Source organism: Littorina saxatilis, linkage group LG2, assembly GCF_037325665.1.
Source record: "Littorina saxatilis isolate snail1 linkage group LG2, US_GU_Lsax_2.0, whole genome shotgun sequence".
Lineage (NCBI taxonomy): Eukaryota > Metazoa > Mollusca > Gastropoda > Littorinimorpha > Littorinidae > Littorina > Littorina saxatilis.
The window spans coordinates 50,109,972-50,132,434 of NC_090246.1; the positions used below are offsets into that span (position 1 = coordinate 50,109,972).

At 40.8% G+C, this 22,463-nt stretch overlaps 1 protein-coding gene across 2 annotated transcripts; it reads right to left on the minus strand.

Moving 5' to 3' along the window:
- Window positions 1-3,296: 3,296 nt before the first annotated feature.
- Window positions 3,297-22,235, minus strand: LOC138959168 (inositol-trisphosphate 3-kinase homolog). Of its 2 annotated transcripts, XM_070330545.1 has the most exons (12): window positions 22,024-22,235; window positions 21,288-21,386; window positions 19,446-19,621; window positions 18,447-18,531; window positions 14,173-14,322; window positions 13,674-13,746; window positions 12,813-12,948; window positions 12,478-12,528; window positions 11,762-11,818; window positions 11,423-11,542; window positions 10,101-10,274; window positions 3,297-7,677 (listed from the first exon to the last, which is right to left on the minus strand). In XM_070330545.1, the coding sequence occupies exons 3-12, from the start codon at window positions 19,536-19,538 to the stop codon at window positions 7,612-7,614; spliced, it is 1,005 nt and encodes a 334-aa protein (XP_070186646.1). In that variant the 5' UTR covers window positions 19,539-19,621; window positions 21,288-21,386; window positions 22,024-22,235; the 3' UTR covers window positions 3,297-7,611. The 2 variants fall into 2 exon arrangements, with proteins under 2 accessions (XP_070186646.1, XP_070186647.1); XM_070330546.1 differs by lacking the exon at window positions 21,288-21,386.
- Window positions 22,236-22,463: the final 228 nt, after the last annotated feature.

Below are 22,463 nucleotides of genomic sequence, written 5' to 3' on the forward strand. Positions count from 1 at the left end.
CATCCAGGCATTATACTACATGTAATCCCAAAACTGTCTTTTTCTTGTACTAGGTTGTGTACATTATTTCTTAGTATATGGGGATAGTGAGTTCGTATCTTACAACAACTTTTCTTTCTTTCTTTATTTGGTGTTTAACGTCGTTTTCAACCACGAAGGTTATATCGCGACGGGGAAAGGGGGGAGATGGGATAGAGCCACTTGTCAATTGTTTCTTGTTCACAAAAGCACTTATCAAAAATTTGCTCCAGGGGCTTGCAACGTAGTACAATATATTACCTTACTGGGAGAATGCAAGTTTCCAGTACAAAGGACTTAACATTTCTTACATACTGCTTGACTAAAATCTTTACAAAAATTGACTATATTCTATACAAAAAACACTTAAGGGTAAAAGGAGAAACAGAATCCGGGGGGTATCTTACAACAACAAAAAGAAGAAAAAGTTGCCAGCATGAACACCCCAATATGCTTATAGACCCAGAGATCTTTCGGAGGGTTCTTACATAAATCACTAAAACCTGTAATGGTCAGGCTGATGACTTTTGTTCCAAATCCAAGCCATGTATGAAAAACACATACACCACACAACACAGATAGTAAAAGTGTCACAACTTAGGCCTCACAAATTCTACACTACTCAACACTTCTTCAACATTAAGAAAAATATTGCACTAACATATCACTGGAACGTAACCTGAACATTAAATTCAATTAACTTTGCAACATTTAAAAGGCCATATCATATATAATACTAAGAATATTCATACCACATGCCAGTACATTAAAACGAAGCATGCACACACACGAACACATACACCAGGATGCTAGGATTTATTTTCTTTGGCAAATTTGCAGAATTAGCCATAAAAGTTTGGCAATTTTAGGCAGTTCTTGGTGCCAAGTTTAAGAACCATGAAAAACTTTGTCCAATATGGCGGTACATTTTTTCTGTGATTTCAAATAAGTTTGGTATTCTGCCGACACTAAACAATAACCTTGCGCACTAACACCCCCACATGCACGCACGCACCCACACACACATGTGCACGCCTGCGCACACATGTAATACTTCTTTTTATGGTAGCATAGAGAGGAATGACAATTATCAAATAGAAACAAGGCTGAGATAAGGCGGGGAAACTGCTCAAAAGAAACTGTTAAGTCTTCGCATTAATAACAGATGCTGTTCTCAGGATGATGAATTGCTCATGTATACTGACGTCCAAAAGAAACGCGAAAAACAGTGTCTAGTGTCATTTATTGCCTAATAAAAAAATCGTACAAAAATTCAAATTTTATTATTAATGTCCAATTTTTGGTAGAGTAGAACACTGACTTATGGTCCATAACACAGTAAGGTTGCGGAGACGATGCGATATTAGCGCTTAACAGAACAGTCAATAGCGTGTGTGGCCCCCATTAGCATCGATGACGGCCTGGCATCGGCGGTGCATTGAGCGGACCAACGTGTTGCTGGCTTGCCTGGGAATGTTGGTCCAGGCCTGCCGGACGGCCCGATCAAGATCAGCGACAGTTGTGGGCCTTGGGACGACCCTGTTGAGCTGTGTCTGGAGCAAGTCCCAAAATTGCTCAATAGGGTTCATGTCAGGAGATAACGCTGGCCAAGGCATCACCTGGATGCCTGAGCGGTGCAGGAGATCCTGAGTGGCCCTGACGGTGTGGGGGCGCGCGTTGTCGTGCTGGAAAACCCAGTTTCCATGGGCTTGAAAAAAGGGCAGTACATGAGGGTGCAGCACCTGGTCCATATAGCGCTGCGCTGTTACGCCGTTGCCGGGTCCAGGACCCAAGCCTTGGAAGATGACGGGGCCTAGCACCTGGTTGTGGCCGATGGCGCCCCACAACATGAGGCTGAGCCCACCCCAGGCGTTGTTCTCCTCGACACAGTTGTCAGCATAGCGGTAACCACTTCTTCTCCATACCCGAACACGCCCGTCGGCATGGTCAATGCAGAAACGGCTTTCATCGCTGAAAAGCACGTTCTGCCAGCGAACATTGTTCCAGTTGAGAAGGCCTTGCGCCCAATGCAGGCGTGCCTGTCTATGGCGCACGGAGAGGACGGGTCCCCTGGCTGGACGGCAGTTCTTCAGCCCCCGGAAGCGCAGTCGCCGGCTGGCCGTTTGCCTAGAAATGGGTGCCTGGTGTGTCCCTATAACAGTTCTGGCTGTTTCTGCAGCTGTTCTGAAGGGATGTGCAACATGGCTGCGGAAAATGTGCCGATCTTGCCTTGGCGTCGTCACTCGGGGTCTGCCGCTTTGCTCGGCATCAGCAGTAGAGCCAGTTATCACAAACCGCTGCAGGAGACGATAAATGGTGGATATGTGACATTGGAAAGTCGCAGCCACGGCTTCCGGCGTGTCCCCAGCCTCCAGACGTCCAATGGCTCTCTCGCGTTCAGCAGAAGTGAGTCTTGGCATGGTGATAGCGTCGCTTGAGGGACTGATGAAACCTGTAACTTTGTGCCAGTTGTATCCTCTAGTGACAGTGAACACCACTCACTGATCAGCTTTTGTGCTTTTCTTGCACGTGTAGCTGAACTGCACAAGAAAAATGTATCAGCTAACTCGGGCTTTACGTGGATTGCAAGTGCGCTGATGCGGTAAAATTCACAATACACCTTCCTCAGACATCGGTCTTGATAATACTGGCTGCCAAAAATAACGCAACTTTTGTTAATCCAGAACAAAATTATTTGTAAAATAAATAATATTTTTCGCGTTTCTTTTGGACGTCAGTATATTTTCTTTTTTACACGGCCTTAATAGTTGTCTGAGTCAAAATAAGCGTGCACATAGTGCAAGTTAGGAAAAATGAATCCTGCCAACAGTTTTGAAGACTGTCGCCAAGCAATCATTCAATACAGAAAGAATACCAAGCCTTGGAACAACACTAATCCTGTGAATTCTATGGATTGCAGTTTGACAACAGACTGAAGAACTGGTCCGTTCAGAACAATTTTTTTAAAAATTTTCATTGGAGAAAGTGGGACTAATTGAGGCTGTCTTTTTAAATGCCATCTGTATAGTCATACAAATGTTTAGCTTTGGTCTGAAATGGTTGGAATCCTCCGTAATAACAGGAAGAACAGTTTCAAAGACTTGCTGATTGGTAACAACAGGATTGAATTGGCCTCTCCTCCTCCAGTAATCAGTTTCAATCAAGCTTTCCATGAACATCTTGTCCATTGCATCAGTTCAAAGAACTAATGGGAGAATGGGCGTTCACCTCTCAGTCGAGCAACAACCATAACATCGCAAATCTATGAAGTGATCGAGGTTTGTTTGTTTGCTTAACGCCCAGCCGACCACGAAGGGCCATATCAGGGTGGTGCTGCTTTGACATATAACGTGCGCCACACACAAGACAGAAGTCGCAGCACAGGCTTCATGTCTCACCCAGTCACATTATTATGACACCGGACCAACCAGTCAGAGCACTAACCCCATAATGCCAGACGCCAGGCGGAGCAGCCACTAGTTTGCCAATTTTAAAGTCTTAGGTATGACCCGGCCGGGGTTCGAACCCACGACCACGGGGCGAACGCCTTACCACTAGGCCAACCGTGCCGGTAGTGATAGAGGCGAGTTAGAACGATTCTGCAAGAGTAAATACAGTGAAACCCGGCTATATTGAAGTGGCACGGGACCCGGGAAGACCTTCAATATAGCCGGAACTTCAATATAGGCAATTCTCGGTTATATTGAATTTCCCTCCTTGTTCCTTCAGAAATTCAATATAACCGAACTTTTTTTCACTATACGTTCTTATTTCTGTGTCCACACATTGCGTTTGATGTGAGATATATTCCCATTAATCTTTCACCCGTTGGCTGTTGTTCTTTGAGCCTCCTTGGTTTCAGTTCTGCACACACACACACACGGACACACACTCACACACACGCACGCCCCCCCTCCCTTACACACACAAACACACATTCCATATTCCTCAGCTACTTCCTTCCTTTTTTTGCAGCCAGTTTCCAGCTTCTGAATAAGCTCGATTTTTCTTTTAATTGTCAGACTCACCCTTTTTACATTTAGTCAAGTTTTGACTAAATGTTTTAACATAGAGGGGGAATCGAGACGAGGGTCGTGGTGTGTGTGTGTGTGTGTGTGTCTTGTCTGTCTGTGTGCGTGTGTGTGTGTAGAGCAATTCAGAGTGAACTACTGGACCGATCTTTATGAAATTTGACATGAGAGTTCCTGGGTATGATATCCCCCGACATTTTTTTCATTTTTTGGATTCCGGCTTTTTGTAAAAGTTGAGGCGGCACTGTCACACCCTCATTTTTCAATCAAATTGATTGAAATTTTGGTCAAGCAATCTTTGACAAAGGCTGGACTTTGGTATTGCATTTCAGCTTGGAGGCTTAAAAATTAATTAATGACTTTAGTCATTAAAAATTCGAAAATTGCAATTAAATTTTTTTTTATATAAAATGATCCAAATTTACGTTTATCTTAGTCTTCATCATTTTCTGATTCCAAAAACATATAAATATGCTATATTCGGATTAAAAACAAGCTCTAAAAATAAAAATTATGATTAAAATTAAATTTCCGAAATCGATTTAAAAACAATTTCATCTTATTTCTTGTCGGTTCCTGATTCCAAAAACATATAGATATGATATGTTTGGATTAAAAACACGCTCAGAAAGTTAAAGCGAAGAGAGGTACAGAAAAGCGTGCTTTGCAGCACAGCCCAACCACAACCGCGCTAAACAGGCTCGTTAATTTCACTGCCTTTTGTACGAGCGGCGGACTACGGTCATTGTGAAAAATATGCAGTGCGTTCAGTTTCATTCTGTGAGTTCGACAGCTTGACTAAATGTTGTTATTTCGCCTTACGCGACTTGTTTGTTTTGCAGCCATTTTTGCTAGTGTACAAAGGGAAACTACTCGCATGAACAAGAGAAATTAAGTCGGGGAGATCTAGGCACCACAAGACTACATGGCGTAGCTGCCAGAGGCCCGCGGCATTGTTAGACTGTAATTGTTATCAGAGACCTCCTGACTCGAAAGTTGATGCTGATCTGGCCTCTCCCCTTCCTCAACTGATTGCGCTGACAGAGGCGTGTCATATCATTCGGCGCCCGCGCAGTCATTGTTCTCAAAAATAAAAAGTTAAACAAATCTTTGGAGCAAACATTTAATATAGCCAGGTAAAAACGTCCAGTGGGTTTAATTTTTGTTTCAATATAGCCGGGATTTCAATATAGCCGACTTCAATGTAGCCAACATTTTTAAACAAAGAAAAAGTAGAGCTTCAGCCGGGACCTGAAAAATTCTTCAATATAGCCGGGATTTCAATATAGCCTACTTCAATATAGCCGGGTTTCACTGTAAAACTAATTAATGCAAGAAGAAGGAACCACCCTTGGGAAACGCCAGTGTTGAGAGTAGTTATATATATATCCGATACAACATGGTTGGTTGGTTGGTTGGTTGGCTGTTGCTTTTCGGGTCCAGCGGACCATAATAGGCCAAATCAGGACCCCACAAGTTAATCATTACACATATTTAGATTAAGACAATTCTAATACACAAAATCAGTAACATCACCCGAAGGCAACAAAAAAAGTCAAAGCAAAACACCTATATGTCAAACAAATTAAGTAGTTTTAAAATTCAAATTTTAAAATAAAGACCATACTCCTTTAAAAACCCAAAAAGAGCTGTAGAGCTGACCTCTGTAAAAATACGTTTCAAGCTCGAGGTGCCAAAATACTTTTCTCGTTGATCATACAGATCAGCACACTCAGTGATAAAATGACTCACAGTAAAACCAGTATCACAGGCGTGGCACCATGGTGCCTCTTCTCTTTTGAGCAGATGAACATGTGTGAGATCAGTGTGACCAGTATGTAACCTGGCCAAAACACTTTCTTCTTTTCCATTTGAAGCCACTAAAGGACCGATACAACATCACCAAGCCTCCATCACTTTATTTCTATTAAATCATCTCTGTGACACAGGCATTTCTAGATTTAATTCCTGCTAAGGTCTAAAAGTCTTTTTTTAAAAGATAGGGCCGCGTTGTTTGTATCAAAAGCAGAAGGAAAATCCTTAAAGGTGATACGAATACAAGCACTTATACTTTCAAGATCCAGGCTTTGTTTTAAGCAAATATGTGCCCTTATTTTTTTCTTACTCCTCTTCAGATTTTCTTTTCAAACTGTGTTTGGTCCAAATACTCATAGTCCGAAATTTAGCTCTTCAAATAATTGAAAATAAACCTCTCCCTGCATTTTACAAGTACCGTACTGAAATGAATGCAGCTGGCTTTGTGTTAATATTTTTTTTTTTTATAAAGCACAAACATGATTGTTGAAGTTTTCCACCTACGCAGCACAAGGTGAACATCAAAGTTTTAAAAAGGTGTTCAAGAGACCCCCCACCCTCCTTTCACTCCTAACTGAGAGGCACGCTGCGTCAATGCTGCTCATCAGAGCACCCCCCTTTCACTCCTAACTGAGAGGCACGCTGCATCAATGCTGCTCATCAGAGCAACACATATACATATTTCGGCATGATCCGTGAAATTGGCACACAAAAAACCACCTAATATTATGCAAATGAACAAACAAACAAGCAATCAAGCGAGCAACCCTCCTACCGCGGCAACCTATGATGGTCTTTTTTCACAAGTCTCGAGAGTGGGAATGGCATCATGGTTGGCCCTGATAATATTCTCTCAACATCAAATCCCACCATCTCACAACATCATTTGCTGGGAATTTTTCTTTGTTTGTACAATAGTCTATTTTTAAAGCTAATACAGCTACGTACACATTTATGCTTCAACATAAAAAGACCATATCTGTTTACAGAAACTGCAGTAAATGACTAGTTCTGAAGAATTAAGGGCAAGATTAACACATACAATTAAAAGTTTTCAAGAAGAAATAGTCTGTTTTCATGCCAACTGACAAGAATTGGAATGAAAAATAGGATTGTAACATTTCGGCTTCAACTTTTCCCCTAAAACACAAAGAGATAATACATGTATCATGATATGCATTTTATTTCACACACACACACACACACAGAGGTAGACAGGGGTTAGTATGAATACCCAATCATGCAATGACAACCGTGCTGTCAGTCTCTGACTTCTCCTTTGAATAATTTGCAATGCTCATTTGAATAATTGATGGCAATGCTGACAAATTAGAATATGCTGACAATGTAAGGATCAGTTTGCCTTCCATCTGGAGATAAGGCCCTGACAGTGGCATCCTCATACTGGATTGCGTGTCCAACATGTCAAGTTCGCTTGTGAGTCAATGTACGCATATTCCTTGAACTCCTTGCTCCAAATAGAACTAGATTCTGGCAATGGACTCTATTTTTGGATTCTGGCACCGGACTGAACAGAACCGTTTACATATAAAAAAAAATAGCCTCTTCAAATTTCACACAATGACAAAGACCCTCATCTGTATTCGCGCTAGTACTTATACCCTTGGTCCTGCCCGGAAGATATTTCTTCCTTGGGTGAGAATGTTGTATCAGTTGAGAGTTCAATTGAGCCAGTAATCTACCCTTCAGAGAGACAGGTTGTCTAGGCGATTGGTCCTGAATGTCATCAGCTGTTGTCATTGGCAACACCCAGGTCTGGACCAAACTTACCATCCACAATGTTTTGCACAATCTGCACAAGGAAAAAACAATTTATGTCAGTTCAAAGGCATTTATTTTTAATCATAAAAACAACACAGGAGACATGGTGCTGAAAACCTGCTTCAACAGGCGATATTACACAATAACTCTGTTGAGGTTTTCAAGGGATGTGAAAGAGTAAAGCTATGTTTCCATGTAGCGATGTGACGGCGGCGGCAGCAGCGACGAAAAGGCTGGCAGCAGGCGAATTTTAGTGCTCGCGTTTCCATTAAAAGCGGTGAGGCAGGCGGATTTCTTTTCTATTTGGCTTGACTTTTGATGATGAATCGGTCAAAAACACACACAACCATGCTGTATTTAAGGTCAACTATATTTGAAGCTACTTATGTTGGTGAGCAAATTGAAAAGATGAGAAATGAAATGGAAAACCCGCTTTTATTTCATCAAAATGCTCAAAAAGCGGAACAAACCCGGTGCCTTTGACAACCTTTGAAAACATTCTTGCTGGACGATGTGCAGCTCAGGGAATACATGCATCTGACGAATAAACAATCAAAATAGATTTTAAACCTGGTTATATGGGGGTGTCTTCAAGTATTTCGAAAGACTGAGACCACACCCATTTTGGTCGCGAATGCCGCGTGGCAACAATTGACAGGTGTAACATGCGACTGGCGTACAAGAAATGTCAAGCTACTATGAATAGCCAACACTCAACTGTCAACGCTAGCAGACAAGTCGTCAGAGCTGCTGTGAAGGGAGACTTCTGCGTAACCCTGTCACAAAAATAAGTTTGTACACCAAATTCTTTATTTTGATGGAAAGTTGAAGGTCATAACTATCATTTTTATATATTATAGGTTTTCAGGAGTATTTAATCGAGTTTTGATTGAAAGTGTAGTGCCAGAAACACAGTTTGTGGATTTCTGGTAGTTTTGATGGCCATTTTAGTGCCAGCGGCACAGTGCTGTCACTGTACAGTGGTACCTGCGATGAAAGGACACCCTTGGGACCAGCCAAAAGAGTCCCTACATTGCAGGTGGCCTGTCACGACAGGCATATTTTGGTAGAGATAGTAGACAAAGGGACTCCAGGATGTGTCCTTTTAATGAGGTGTCCTCTCATCGGAGGGGCCACACATCGCAGGTACCTCTGTAGCACGCATGAAGGCTAAAGATACTAGGTAGAGCTGAATCTGAGATCCCTTCCCTCTTTGGTAACTGATCACTTCACTGCATTCATTTTAACCATTCCATTCCGCTGAATGCTTTGTTACGAGTCTTTGATCTCTGCGCTTTCTTTGAACTGTTTGTTGCAGTTGGTTGTTGTTCTAAAGTAAATTGCGTATACAAGTGTTCCACGGTTCTTTTTGTCAGCATTTGATAGGTAAATGCAATGCTTTTTGAGTGATTAAACAAAGTTTCAGTAAAAAGAATAATGTGTTTTTATGTACTCAAATTCTAAAAAAGGATTATCTCCCTTGATATGTGAAGTAATTTTTTTTGTAGTTTTGTTTTGTTAGAATGTTATTTACGTCTTGGTAGATTAGAAGTGTTTCTTTTTTTTCTTCAGTACTTACATCTGTGTGAAAGTTTTCTCAGGCCATGCTACCTGCCCTGCAGTCAACTGTGTGAATGCTGCATGAATAAAAGTTTCAGTGTAAATGGTGTTTAGGCTTTTCTCTTGACTTCTTAAGTTCTTGTCTTGTTATATTCTTTTGTTTTGTTTTTTTGTTTTTGAATTGAATTGAACTTTATTTTACAAGGATTAAGATTCATAAATAACTTTTTTTGCACACTGTGCATTTGTTTTTGATCTGTACACACTCGCCCTTGATCATCTTTCACGCGATCCATAACCTTTGCACAAAATTTTGCACATGCTTTTTCCAAACACAAAAAATATTGTGTGTTTTTCTCCCCTTCCTCGACCCATTTAGTGTGAGCTCTAACCTGAGCGGCTCTCGTGCTCTTTTTATTTCCATCAACTCAAGTTGCATTTTCACGTGTTCACGCTTTGCTTCGGTATCATTGCAGTGAGGATTCGTACTCAAATAAACATCTAAATCATTCATTTGCAACGTTATCACTTGAATGATTCTCGCCAGCTATAACATCCATTTCATTATTCAGAACGCAATTAAAATCACCAAACACTATGATCTCATCGCATTCAAAGCTTGTGATATTCTTTGTTTGTTATCAACCATTGTGTGTTAAGTAAAGATGGTTTTTCTAGTGTTTCTCCTTTTTATTGTTATGTTATTTGAAGCAGTTTCTCTCATTGTGAAAAAGTGACTTATTGTTAAATTGTTTGTTTTGGGCAGGAACTTCTTTCTTCTCTACAAATAAAATTAAAAACGTTGATACCAAGTCGCTTTGGCTTGTGCTTCTGTCCTACCCTTTCACTACCAACCAACCAACCAACCAACCAGTAAATAACAAAGCAACTGACTTGTATTAAATTGTCCAGCCCACTGAGGTAGCCGTCTTCGTGAGTGCCGATTTCCCATGAGGTTCGGTGGTCTAGGGTCAGACCGGTGTCCACTGGAAAAGTCTTTGCGAAGTCGATCATCCATGCATTACAACTGTCCTCGTCATACACGATAAGGAGAGAACTGCCAATGATCTATAGGTGAAAAAAAAGAAAGAATAAGACAAAAACAAACACACAAAAACATAGGCAAAGGTTCACGTGTGCAGAGGCAATACAATCGTTCCATCTTGGACAATTTCAAAGGTGACAACAGAACACTGATGGATCAGCATGACCTGTATTTACCTGAACTGACAACTTACAATGAGCCCTTGAAGTTAAATACACCACATATGCGCACATTGTTTGTTTATTGAACGGTTTGTTGCCCGTTAAAGCAAGGTCAGGCAGGGAAAGGGTTAAAGTTGATAACACTAACTAACCGGTTTGATTTTTGTATCCTGCCATCTTTGAAGAAACAACATCCAAAGCTAAGTGATGTCCATTTCATTATCATTCTTGTGTACCGCAATTTTCGTCCACTTTCAAGTTTGATGGAGCCAAATTCTAGTGAACATTCTGTTTTGATTATAATTAAACATTCCATAAACTAACCTTTCTTATTATTTGTTTGTCTTGAATAAAGAATGTTAGGATTCTGTTTAAGATTTGTCATTGGCTTGTGAAAAAAGAGGGGACTGTATGTAGCTCAGATCAATCTTTGACTACCCTGGATATTGTCCCCTGAAAGGTGTATGTCAGCAAGTCCAATGTGTCTTATCCAAGCCCCTCACTCAGTGCCCCCATGAACGGCCAAGCTATGTGAGCCCTCAGTCTAACTGCACACCTTCAACCTTTTACTTCTAATGAAAGAAACCAAGGTTGACTGAAGTGAGAATCTGATCTTGTTTGTATGTGTTGGCAGAGTATGAGGAACATAGCTTACAATTACAATAACTACTTCTTTAAACATTAGTTTTTGTGTGTAGGATTCTTACATGGGCGCTCTTCTTGCACATTTCTTTTTATATAAACAAGTTCACCATATTTTACAACTCACTATTACCAGCAGATGTCATCATGACAGTTTCTTTTCAAGAACTGAGGACCAAGGAAGCACAGTTGTTATGAGAAGAAAAAAACCCGACAAACTTTTCTTACACATCATAAGTTGTCATTTGTACTACCAGATTTTGTTTGTTCATTCACCAGGCAGTGAAAAATATTGACTGTCTAGTGCATTTGATGTCCTCTTAGAAAGAGATTCAAAAAGTCACAGAAAGGGAGACAAGAAAACTTACTTCATGCCCTTTGAAGAATATTGAGTTCTCAAACTTGTCCCTGATTTCAATGAGTCTTGTTAACAAGGACTTCAGCGGGGACATCTGGCTCTTGAAAAAACTCAGCATCACCTCTGCTACCTGGAAAGGTATTTCAGAACTAAGTAAAGAAAGGGTATACAAGTTTAGAGTATGTTGACTTATAAAAGAAACCAATCACCGCTAACAACAGAAAGTGAAGAAAAAATTAACAACTTACAGTTTAAACCAATAATTGTTTATAGCAGCAGTTTAAACCTATAATTGTTTATAGCAACAGTTCAAACCTATAATTGTTTATAGCATACATAAATTACTCACCTGCTGTTCTTTCCGTTTTGTCTTTTTCAGATTTGTGTTGGGAGGTTGACCAGACATCTGAAATGATGATGATAAAAATCAACTGATAATAATGTCTAAAATGCATACTCTGAACAGAACACCCGCAGACTTCAAACTTCCTCTCCCTTTACTGGTACATGTGCTCACACTTTCACATACATACATACTCACACTTTCTCTTCTGTCTGTTCTTCTCTCTAAAGGGTATTATTTAGTTTGATGTCCTGAACTAAACAACAAAACAAAACAAAAAAACATAACCAAATACTGACTTTCAAATAAAACATTTCCTTTCACAAACTTACTGAAAAAACTCCTTGCTGGGCAAATAAAACAAAGGATGGAGAGTTCTGCCCTTCATTGGTTGACTGATCTAACTGGATGTTTTCAATTAATTACTTCTGGAAGTTACCCATGACCACATTGCAGTACAGTAGAACCCCCCCCCCCCCCCCCTTTTAAGACCTTAACAAATCTGAGAAAATCAGGTCTCAAAAAGGAGGGGGTCCTAAATTGGGGGGTCTTAAAAGGGGGGTTCCACTGTAACAAGACCACATCAAAGCCAGCAAGACGGCTCTCAGAAGCAACGTTTTTGGGTTTGTCTTGAGCCTGACACGAAATAAATGGTTACTGAAACGTCAGATAATGTCCATTGTCTTAATGAGAATGTTTTGAAGGAAAAACTTTTTACTCACCCGTATTTTTCTGAAGCCAAGGTCCGCAGTTGAATTTTCCTGTTCACGAAACTGGAAGGCAAAAAAGGAAGTTTAGAATACAAAGGTACAATAACACTTTTTTTCAGTCAATCAATAAGTTTGTCTTTAATATATTTCTGTTAATGGCCACACAAGGGTTGAAGAAAGTCACTGTTAAAAGAAAAAAACAACTACGACTGCCACTGCAAAAAAGAGAGAGAGAGAGAGAGAGAGAGAGAGAGAGAGAGAGAGAGAGAGAGAGAGAGAGAGAGAGAGAGAGAGAGAGAGAGAGAGAGAGAGAGAGAGACAGAGACAGAGATGACAGTCTGACTAACCTGCATGTAACGTAACTTTGTGATGGCTTCTTGTTTCTTCTCTTCCTCAGTAGGAGCATCAGGGTCAATCATCACCATTTTATCATAAAGGTCTTTCCGCAAGACAGGATTTTTTACTTCCAGCTCCAGAAAAGTTCTGCAAAATAAGTGCCGTCCATTTCAATCTTTTTATATTTTTATAATGCTTAGTTTCCGTATTATTGGATTGCACTAGATGTTTCCGAAATGTTTTTTTTACAGCTGCGGAAAAGTAATGCACCCGTTCAGAGAGGCCCTGGCCTGATCATACAAAATCAGCAGGCCAGGAGTGCTAACATTTTACTACAACAGCAAACTAATAAGCCACTCAGCATGCACTAATGGCTTAGCAGAAATGACAACACTACTAATTACATAAACCAACTAGGCTGCTCTGGTTTAACCTTTACCGGATCACGCTTTTGACTACACAGTCTGGATGATGTGGGTTGTGTACGACCCATACTTTCTAAAGAAGGATTCAATGTAAAAGGTATGGGTCGCACACAACCCACATCATCCGATTCCGAATAGGGATAAATACCGTAAAGTGCCTTCTTTAATTCCATATGGGTCGTCCACGACCCACAACATCCGGACTGTGTAGTTCAAATGACGTCCCTGCAGTTTATTTGTTTGTTTACAATGATAATCCTTTAAAATTTGGTAGATAGGGAGGTTCTGTGGTGTTTGACTTTGAGGATTACACAAAGTCTCAATCAAGAACTCCCAATAGTTTTACAGATGCAGAGAAGCACAGTGAAGGTTAACAACAACTGCAGCAGCAGCAGCATCACCACCACCAACCCTGCCACCACCATCACCACAACCAACAGCTAATACCTTTTTCCCATTTTGATGTCCATAATATTTGGGTCCGAGAAGCGCTGCAGGAGGTCCTCCATTTCAATGAAGTCTAACACAAGTAAAGGAATGTATCCATATGCACTTATAAAGATAAAGTTATGATGTGGCATCAACTGACTTAAAACTGGCTTCTGCCAGGTAACTAACTTTTTTTAAGAGCAGTATAAAAAACCCTCTTGGACATAGAAACAATTAGAGAAAAAAAGATTTAAAAAAAGTAGAAGTCTTAAAATGGAGGTAAGTTTACTGGCGTTGTGAACAGGAAATTACACAAACTAAGGCATTGAAAAGGGGGGAGGGGAGTCTTACAACTTGAGGGAGGTTCTTGAAATTGACAGTTTCGCTGTACACAACTATGGCGACAGAAACAGAAGAGATTCTTGATGTTTTCAACAACAAGAACAACATCACCCAAACAAATCCAACTGTGTTATGAACTGGTACACTTTCACATTATCACAGAATGAAAGGATACACTCTCCTTGGTACTCAATTTCTCTGTAAAACTTGGGTACAACATCCCTCAGTGATTCGCCCATCAAGGCCTGGTAAGTCTTGGTCTCATGATTCTCCTTCTCCATGCGTTTCTTCCAGATGGTGTTGGGGCCTGCTGGTGCAAAGGTTCCTGTAACATAAGGCTGGTCAAAATTCTATGCTAGTGTAGATTATCAAACTTCCCCTATTTATCATAGTTTTGGTGTGAAGTGTCTCACTTTAAATAGACAAGCTGCACACACACACACACACACAAATAGACAAGCTGCACACATGCGATCAGGCATGCACACACACACACACACACACACACACATAATAATAATAATAATAATAATAATAACGGGCATTTATAAAGCGCCTTATCAAAAGTTCAAAGCGCGGGACAACAATACATGTATACAAAAATCATACAATCACTGTCAGATTCAAACAGCACATCATGCACATCTCACATCCCCAGACTCTATACTAAGGAACTATCCGTAGTGTTGTTGGAACAAGTGAGTTTTCAAATTGGACTTAAAAGATGAAATGGATGGAGAGTGACGTAATTGAAAGGGGAGTGAATTCCATAACTGAGGTCCATAATACGAAAACGTGCGGAAGCCATGAGCCTTGCGTTTAAAGCGACCTTGACAGAGAAGTCGAGCATCATCAGAAGAACGAAGGGTGCGAGAGGGAGTGTAGAGAGAGACAGGCAGGTGCCGATTCAGAGATGATATTGTAGCAGAAGCAGGCAGCTTTATACCTAATACGTTCAGATACAGGAAGCCAGTGAAGTTCTTTCATGAGAGGAGTGCAGGGTTGTCGATGCTGTGCTCTGAAAATGAGACGTGCAGCAGAGTGTTGTACTTTTTGCAAGGGTTGGAGAGTGGAGTCAGGGCAGCCTATGAGAAGGGAGTTGCAGTAATCTAATCTGGACAGAATGCAGGATGTAACGAGAGTTTTAGTGGCATCAACAGTGAGAAATTTTCTTATGGAACCTATTCTTCTGATCTCAAAGTAACATGTCTGACAGACTTTTTTGATGTGTTGTTTCATTGAGAGGTGGGAGTCCATGATGAACCCAAGATTCCTAGCACTATCAGAGAGAGAAATGTCACTAGAACCTACTGTGATGGAGGCTGGAAGGGAAGTGGTCGAACAGGAAGCTCCAGAGAAAAGAAGAAATTCAGTCTTGTCATCATTTAACTTGAGCATATTGTTTGTCATCCATGATTTAATATCTGAAGTGCAGTTTTGGAGAGTGTGCGTCACCGCTTGGATTTCTGTAGGCTTGCATGCTTGTTGGAGTTGTGTGTCGTCTGCAAAGAGGTAGTGATTGACTGCGTGTTGCTTGATGACGGCAGAGAGAGGAGTGGTGTATAGTACAAATAAAACTGGGCCTAGAACTGATCCCTGGGGAACGCCGAAACAGAGAGGAGATGGAGGAGATGAGAGATTATTGACAGACACATACTGACTACGGCCCTGTAGATATGAACTAAACCAGTGAAGAGCGGTAGAGTGAATGCCAAAAACAGATTCGAGACGAGAGAGCAGAACAGAGTGATCGATCGTATCGAACGCAGCTGAGTTATCCAAGAGAAGCAGAACTGATAGGTCATCATTATCCAGAGCAGAAAGAATGTCATTCACAACACGAAGCAAAACAGTCTCGGTGCTGTGGCCAGCCCTATACGCTGACTGAAGAGGGTTGCAGAGGTTGTTGGTTTCAAGGTGGGAGAGAAGCTGACTAAGCACTACTTTTTCCAGAATTTTAGAAATGAATGGCAAGTTGGAAACAGGCCTATAGTTTTTCAACTGATTTTTATCCAGAGATGGTTTCTTGATCAAAGGTTTAACTACTGCAGTTTTCAAGTCCATTGGCACAGTGCCAGAAGTGAGAGAAGAGTTGATTATGTTGGTTATGATGGGAAGAAAAAGGTCAAGGTTTTCATAAAACAAGTTGGTGGGGATGGGGTCTAGCTCACAAGACTTTGGCACTGTGTTCTTCAAAATCTTCAAAACAAACTGCTCAGATACAGGAATGAAGCTATCCAACAAAGAACCAACTTGTTTTATGAAAACCTTGACCTTTTTCTTCCCATCATAACCAACATAATCAACTCTTCTCTCACTTCTGGCACTGTGCCAATGGACTTGAAAACTGCAGTAGTTAAACCTTTGATCAAGAAACCATCTCTGGATAAAAATCAGTTGAAAAACTATAGGCCTGTTTCCAACTTGCCATTCATTTCTAAAATTCTGGAAAAAGTAGTGCTTAGTCAGCTTCTCTCCCACCTTGAAACCAACAACCTCTGCAACCCTCTTCAGTCAGCGTATAGGGCTGGCCACAGCACCGAGACTGTTTTGCTTCGTGTTGTGAATGACATTCTTTCTGCTCTGGATAATGATGACCTATCAGTTCTGCTTCTCTTGGATAACTCAGCTGCGTTCGATACGATCGATCACTCTGTTCTGCTCTCTCGTCTCGAATCTGTTTTTGGCATTCACTCTACCGCTCTTCACTGGTTTAGTTCATATCTACAGGGCCGTAGTCAGTATGTGTCTGTCAATAATCTCTCATCTCCTCCATCTCCTCTCTGTTTCGGCGTTCCCCAGGGATCAGTTCTAGGCCCAGTTTTATTTGTACTATACACCACTCCTCTCTCTGCCGTCATCAAGCAACACGCAGTCAATCACTACCTCTTTGCAGACGAAACACAACTCCAACAAGCATGCAAGCCTACAGAAATCCAAGCGGTGACGCACACTCTCCAAAACTGCACTTCAGATATTAAATCATGGATGACAAACAATATGCTCAAGTTAAATGATGACAAGACTGAATTTCTTCTTTTCTCTGGAGCTTCCTGTTCGACCACTTCCCTTCCAGCCTCCATCACAGTAGGTTCTAGTGACATTTCTCTCTCTGATAGTGCTAGGAATCTTGGGTTCATCATGGACTCCCACCTCTCAATGAAACAACACATCAAAAAAGTCTGTCAGACATGTTACTTTGAGATCAGAAGAATAGGTTCCATAAGAAAATTTCTCACTGTTGATGCCACTAAAACTCTCGTTACATCCTGCATTCTGTCCAGATTAGATTACTGCAACTCCCTTCTCATAGGCTGCCCTGACTCCACTCTCCAACCCTTGCAAAAAGTACAACACTCTGCTGCACGTCTCATTTTCAGAGCACAGCATCGACAACCCTGCACTCCTCTCATGAAAGAACTTCACTGGCTTCCTGTATCTGAACGTATTAGGTATAAAGCTGCCTGCTTCTGCTACAATATCATCTCTGAATCGGCACCTGCCTATCTTTCTGAACTGGTCTCTCTCTACACTCCCTCTCGCACCCTTCGTTCTTCTGATGATGCTCGACTTCTCTGTCAAGGTCGCTTTAAACGCAAGGCTCATGGCTTCCGCACGTTTTCGTATTATGGATCTCAGTTATGGAATTCACTCCCCTTTCAATTACGTCACTCTCCATCCATTTCATCTTTTAAGTCCAATTTGAAAACTCACTTGTTCCAACAACACTACGGATAGTTCCTTAGTATAGAGTCTGGGGATGTGAGATGTGCATGATGTGTTGTTTGAATCTGACAGTGATTGTATGATTTTTGTATACATGTATTGTTGTCCCGCGCTTTGAACTTTTGATAAGGCGCTTTATAAATGCCCGTTATTATTATTATTATTATTAATTGTGAAGCCGGAGGCGAAGCCACTGGTGGAGGAAAGCTATTTCTGATGGTTTCGATCTTCTCAGTGAAGTAGTCAGAAAATACAGTTGGCAGGTCCTTGGGGTCATGGGTGGTGGGGAGGCTGGAAACCGTCTGTTTTCCAAGCAGAGAATTGAAATTTTGAAAAAGTTCTTTGCATGTTCTACTACCTATAATCTGGGCAGAGAAGAAAGCAGTTTTAGCGCCTTCAACTAAGTCATTTACTTTGCGTTTGATGGTTTCAAAAATCTCTTTGTGAACAGTGAGTTTGGATTTAAGCCAGCACCTCTCCGCACATACCCCAATATACAGAGGAGAAATGATAGGCGTCTGTGTTTCAAAGTCCCTTGATTTTCACTGTTTGCACTGAGGATGGTAAATATGATCCAACCGCCTTCAGAGACCTGTTGTGCCTCTGATTCAAACCCATACCGATAGCGGAGAACTGAATACAAAGCCAGCTTGCTACCAACTGAGCTACCGATCTACCGTGTGATGGGTACGACAGTCAAAGCATCTCTCATTTGACTCTTACCTGGCTGCCCGGCCACCTGTATCCAGGCAGTCTTTTTGTTTTTCAGCAAAGCATCACTTGGCGGTGCCGTCAGATCCAGCTCAGTCTGTCCCACAGAAATCATGCAGCATGAAATTAGGTATTTTTATATTTAGCATTTGAACAAACATACAAAAAATAACAAACAAAACACAATATAAACACTACCCTACCTTTCAATAAAAACACCATGAAGGTAAGCAAATGCTCCTGTGTCTTACCTTGGCTCAGCTTTGAATGTTGACCAAATCAATAGTCTCAATTAGCGTTGAATTATAAAAAGTTCATCAAAATTGTTTGTGAATTAGTTTTCTAAACATGTTGGATAACAACAAATGCTTGCATTACATTGTATTTTGGGAGAGGAGCACACAAACCTGTCACAAAGTAAATCACTAAATGTAAAATTCCAACAGTTAAATAAGATTCTTAGTTGAGATAATTCTTTGATTTTACAATAAAGGAAAGGTGCGGGTAATTTTCAATTCAATTCAACTCAACTCAGAATGTCTCTCATTTAGCCTTGACTGTTTCATTTACGTGCATAGTGTGCTGTGGGGAAAACACACAATGCATTATTTTAAGTTGATATGAGCAAGTTGTTCAAATGCACTGGCCTGAAAGCATAATGTATCTCCACCATTCTCCACAATGTTGGTTTGATAAAGATGTACGTTGTTGACAAACATCAACTTTCATTCTCTTTCTCTATGTATCTCTCCCTCACACACACTCATGCACACATACCCAGACACGTATTCCCAAGCATGCAGACACATAAATCAGCAGTTTGTAGTGTAATTGCCAAATAGACAGTTTACTGTCTAATGAGCATAGCCATGGGGAACAAATCTTTGTAACTTGGTACACTACTGAATCTTGCTTGCCTCTGTTCTGCCATGCTGATAGTGACAGTCTCTTGAATCGGAAGTTCAGACAAAGATAATTAGCTTTATATATATTGCTCTGAAGTTGACTTACCGAAGCATTCAGTAGAGGAGGAAAGGAGTCAAGTAACTTGTTGTCACATGGCTGGACCAGAGTGGTATTTATAGCTGTCTTGCAATTATCCATCTGGAGGCTGATGTGTGCTCTCGCTGCATCAGATGCCAACTTTTCTCTCAAAACCCATCATGCACGCAGGGTGCATGCAATGTCTGAAAGAGTCAGAAAAACACAGAAAAGTCAGAGAAACTGCAAAAAGATCTCTAGAGGGTTGTGCCGAACATGACTTAATTGTTAAACATAAATGTCAGGAGTCACAAGGTCATAGATAATTGAAACTGTGACAAAAACAAACATTTTAAAACTTCCCAGCACATCGTCACTGTAAAATCCTCACTGTTATGACAAGATCATAAAATAAGATCAATGATTGCCTTGTTGGCTTGTAAGAAAAACATGGGAAAATGGAGAAGCACATCTTAAATGCAAATCAGTTTACATATTTTATACTAGATGAATACCCGCTTCAGGTGCGGACAACCCTCTCAATCATATAACAAGAACATAGTTCATTTGCATTAAATGTGTACAATTCTTAAAATTATGCCTTTATGTCCCAAGATCTAACTCATTGTAGAGTGAGAATAACAAGTGAAAAACTGTCCAGCATATTTTAAAACGCCCTAGTTTTTTGTTTTTAATCACAAGTGTACAATCGTCACAACAATCGCAACTGTCTTTTGCATTGACAAACTTCAATGATAAAAGTATGCAGGTGGTTTGAGTGATGTGCAGATGGTTTGACACTGACAGGTTGCTTGATACTGCATGTCATGAGCGTATCTGTATCTGCACAATAGCAGTGCTTCAGATTAGACATTTTGCTGAGTGATAATCAACCCGTATCAGTTAACAAAAAATTCCTTCATGGAAGTTTCCAACAGTCACTTAGTCTAACTCAGTCTACTGTCACAGTTCAAGCAGGATGCCAATCCTGCCAGCATTCATTTTGAGAGTCTGTTTTGTTTAACGTCATCGCTGATTAGTGATAAGGTTCTGTGTTTGTATTGCATTTGAAACAAAATTGATTAACAATAACTGAATAAGCTGAAGAAGACACAATGGAATTGCTTACAAGTCTTCTTAAATCCGCCATCAGTGCACACAGACAGACACACACACTCTCTCTCTCCAGTAACATTTGACTAGCTCATTTGTTACTTATCTTGATGACAGTTAGATCTACAGTCGAACCTGGCTTGGCGACCACTTCTCAATAATGACCACCTGCCCATAACAACCACCCAAAGGATTCTCGACGAATTGTTTCTATAATTCACCTTTCCATAGCAACCACCTGTCTAAAGCGACCAGTTAGTGAGTTACGGTCCGAACTGACGGTTTCAATTTGTTTTAGCAACTCTTAGATGACAACCCATCGTCTTTCTCTTTAACTGTACCATCATTCCTGCACAAACTGCAAAAAGTCACACATCACATTCTATTCGTAAAGTTAAACTGCTAACAACAGTACCGATCACATCTGAGTGCGTTGAGGGCTGATGGAACTCAGTCGGAAGCTACCTGTACTGGGTATTGAAAAGAAGAAGGTAAAGAAAGGGCTGATTATTGTGTGACGACTAATCTCATTATGTCTTTGTCTTCCATAAAGTATCCCTACCACACCCTCCTCTTGGCAGACTCATTGGCTGCTAAAGGTGGTCACGAACCTGAGTAGCCACTGGCGGTATTGTTTGCTCGCGCCAAGACTTAATGAAGAAGCTGTGAGAAGCTGAGCATGACAAAGATTACACTAAGCGGTTTCTTTTATTAAATGCCTCCGGCTTAGCATGTGTATTGTAAATTATTGCTGTTCACCTCTAACAGAAATTGACGTGCACAATTCATGCACTGATGCAGTCCTCTTGGCGACGTCCTGGCTGTGACAGTGACCCGTACTTGTGGATGAGACTGAGACTGTGAGAGGGAAAACAAATTGAAAAGAAATTCTGGTTTGTTATAATTTTCATTTCTCTCGTTCAACTTCCAAGATGTATCTGTTGGTGTAATTAAATTGTCTTGTAATTTGCATGCAATCAGTTTAAGGTAGAACAGTTTCCGTTAACTGTTCTGAATTTCGTTCGTCAGTACTCTCTGTGTGTTTCTGTCCATCCCTCTCTTTTTTCACTTTCAGTGTTTGAAGCGTTTTATAGTATACATCATTGGAGCATCAAGTGAGCTTGGAAGTTCGCCTGTGTGGTCATGGACAGGTCTGACTGTATTTCAATTTTATTCTTCATAGAGAGGAACTTGGCAATCAAGCACACAACTACTACTGGACTACACAATGTTTTTTATAACTTTTTTCTAAAGAATAATCCTACTCCTAGTAACTGAGAAGACGTAAAGAGCCTTCAGTTAGTAAGCCAAACAAACTCAGAACTGGTGCCAGTGTCAGTGAACTTCCGAACTTCAGTCTATGCTCATGGATGATTGTCCTATCCAGACGAAAAAATACGCGGTTGAGAGCTACCACACAAAAGACAAAATCACTCTAACCAAGCATCGCCTATTTTATTCTACTGCGTAAAATGTAAAAGTAATTGGTAGAAACCTGAATTAGATTTTGGCAAGTGCTTCGTTGCGTTGACCATAGGTCCCTGCGTTGACAGAACAGGAAGTGGGGCGGAAGTAAACCCACGACTTCTATAACTTCAACACCTCGATCTTCAAAACAAAAACTAATATAGAAATAAAACGCAATTTTGTTAAGTGTTATAATATTTTCTTAAGAAGTAAACCGAGCAAATCAGACAAACAGGAAGTTATATTTTTACGACAAACACAGGTGCTCGCTTGGCGGGAAAGAAGTTTCCGGTGCGTCCCGCTAGTGCTTCGTGTCATTTGTGCTACGTATCGTTTGCGCTATTTTCTGTAGTGCTATCGACACGAATTGCCAAAAACAGTAGTGCTATCGGCACGTAGTGCTATTGCCACAATTCACACATGCCATTATCACTACGTCTCAATAGAACTACGTGTCGATATCATATC

Excerpts from the sequence above, each read along its gene's own strand:
- LOC138959168 (XM_070330546.1), bottom strand. The coding sequence starts at position 19,538 with ATGGATAATTGCAAGACAGCTATAAATACCACTCTGGTCCAGCCATGT. Across the intron at positions 11,819-12,477 it reads TTGGCTTCAGAAAAATACGG|ATGTCTGGTCAACCTCCCAA; the intron begins GTGAGTAAAAAG and ends TCATCATTTCAG. Across the intron at positions 10,275-11,422 it reads TATTCTTCAAAGGGCATGAA|ATCATTGGCAGTTCTCTCCT; the intron begins GTAAGTTTTCTT and ends TTTCACCTATAG.